Source organism: Perca flavescens, chromosome 15 (assembly GCF_004354835.1).
Source record: "Perca flavescens isolate YP-PL-M2 chromosome 15, PFLA_1.0, whole genome shotgun sequence".
Classification (NCBI taxonomy): Eukaryota; Metazoa; Chordata; class Actinopteri; order Perciformes; family Percidae; genus Perca; species Perca flavescens.
Genome location: NC_041345.1, coordinates 6,256,705 through 6,259,092, shown reverse-complemented (window position 1 = coordinate 6,259,092; position 2,388 = coordinate 6,256,705). Strand labels below are relative to the sequence as shown.

At 40.7% G+C, this 2,388-nt stretch overlaps 1 protein-coding gene across 1 annotated transcript in view; it reads left to right on the top strand.

The window, feature by feature from the left end:
- Positions 1-2,159, top strand: part of arhgdig (Rho GDP dissociation inhibitor (GDI) gamma) — a 24,211-nt gene extending 22,052 nt beyond the window's left edge. Inside the window, exons 5-6 of the mRNA XM_028600373.1 lie at positions 1,557-1,620; positions 1,817-2,159. Coding sequence (XP_028456174.1) covers positions 1,557-1,620; positions 1,817-2,016 — 264 coding nt within the window. The 3' untranslated portion in view covers positions 2,017-2,159. The remainder of the gene's footprint in view (positions 1-1,556; positions 1,621-1,816) is intronic.
- Positions 2,160-2,388: the final 229 nt, after the last annotated feature.

Sequence of the window (2,388 nt, the reverse complement as noted above, 5' to 3'; positions counted from 1 at the left end):
GCAATAGTTGTTATCAGTTTTTCATCGTATCTCTAAAATTCAGTGGAGCTGTTGGAAAACACTCAGGAACAAGCTGAATACCAGATCATCTATTGCCTGAGAGAGATTCAGACTGTGGGAAGTATTCCTGTACTGGTAGGGCACTAAGATCTGGATGAATACTTCTAAAACAAAAGAGGATTTGATCAAAAATAAGAAAAGATGAGAATATTTTTTGGCATAAATTGAATGTAGATACTGTGGGCTAATTGCACGTACAATGCACTGATTGCTGAAATGAAGAAATGGTATGGCTATAGAAATTAAAGAGTGACTATATCCGCTCTGCTGTGAGGACACCTGCTGGACAAATGGCTTCACTACCGTTTTTAATGCAGATTCACCCAGAACACAAATGCTCATTAGTCTGTGTGTGTGTGTTTTGCCAGACATGTTTTTGTCAATAAAGGTGTCTTTAAATATGTCAGGCTTTTTGTCAGAAATTTAAAAACATGCAGTCACTCTAAAAGGTAATTTTGGTCTGGATAGATTGTTACCTACACTTACAACAAAAAATATTTGCAGGAAGTTATTAAACTGACAGACTACCCATTTTACACAAGTTTAGTTCACTCATCACAAGGAATACAGCTACAGTTGTATAATGTCCTCTGTGGCTCTGGAGGGACCTCTATCTCTCTCTATTATCATTATAGATTCAAAGTTACCCAACACACTTATTCTCACTCAGTTTCCAATTCAAATTGAGGGAGTTTGTGAAAAGTTTGAAATGTTTAGGTGATACAAAGAGATTAATTCACCACTCAGCAAAATAACTGATACAAGGAAAATAACTGATACGAGAAAAAAACAAAAAGCAAAGTCCTGCTAGTATTAGCCCCCATAGGTTTTGTCCTTTGATGCCATTCAGTCACTTGCAGCTCATGAAGGTAAGCTCATTGTGGGACTGTCTCTAGTGGCTGTTATTCTGCACCAAGGCTGAATAACAGGAAAGAGACTTCAGATACAGTATTAGGGGACCACTAAGGCCTATATAAAAGAGACTTCAGATACAGTATTAGGGGACCACTAAGGCCTATATAAAAGAGACTTCAGATACAGTATTAGGGGACCACTAAGGCCTATATAAAAGAGACTTCAGATACAGGATTAGGGGACCACTAAGGTCTGTATAAAAGAGACTTCAGATACAGTATTAGGGGACCACTAAGGCCTATATAAAAGAGACTTCAGATACAGGATTAGGGGACCACTAAGGTCTGTATAAAAGAGACTTCAGATACAGTATTAGGTGACCACTAAGGCCTATATAAAAGCATCCATTTTTCCCATATGTGTGTATGAGGACTGTACTGCGAACAAAATCTACCTCTGGGTACAAATAAAGTAACTTGAACATGAACATGAACTTGAATAATGAACCACATAACGGGCTGATACACTCATGTTGTGTCACTCTAGGTTTATGCTAACTTTGGGGTGCCAGTTTTCTCAGTAACTGACAGAAAGGTCTGTGACAAGATTGGGAGATTTGATGAAACTGTGTGTGTCTGCAGGTGAACAGAGAAATTGTTGCTGGCTTGCGGTACCATCAAGTGACCACCAGAAAAGGAATAAAAGGTAAGAATAGAACAAATTCTGCTCACTTTCTTTGAACTCTACACCCCCAGATTTGTTTGTAATAGTTTGTTCACTTGAGGCAATTTATTAGACTTCACAGAGATCCCTTTGGAGCCCCAAATGGCTTTATAGAATTTTTTTTTTTTTACATTAGTTTGTAGTATTCCCCAAGTGTCCATTGTGTATCTTCCTGTAGTGAACAAGGCAATGCACATGGTGGGGAGTTACGGCCCAAAGGAAGAGGAGCACGAGTTTATTTGCCCGACCGATGAGGCACCCAAAGGCCTGATGTCACGTGGCTACTATCAGGTCAAGTCCTGCTTCATTGACGACGACAAGAACGCCTACTTGGAATGGGAGTGGAACTTCAACATCACTAAGGACTGGAAGGAATAGATAAAGAGAGAGGGAGAAAGATGATGCTACTCTTCCCTTCTTTCACTCCTATTCTTCACCTCCCTCTTTTTCCCCCCCTTTCACCCTCCTCCATCTCGTCCCGTGAGAGCAGACTTGCAAGGGTCTGAGACGGGAGGCTCTACTTCTCCTTCCCTTCATCCCTATTCTCCTCTTCTACCTTTTCTTCCTTGTCTGGTAAATGCAGGTGTCCTGTTTGGGACTTTACGAGAAAGAATCCCTCCACCCCCCCCCCCTCTCTGCCTTCTATCCCTGCATATTCTTCTTCCAGATTCTTCTACATCTATATCGCATCCACCCAGAGTTGTCCAGATGACGAAGCTTTTCGGATGACAAATTCTCCTTTTCCTTTTA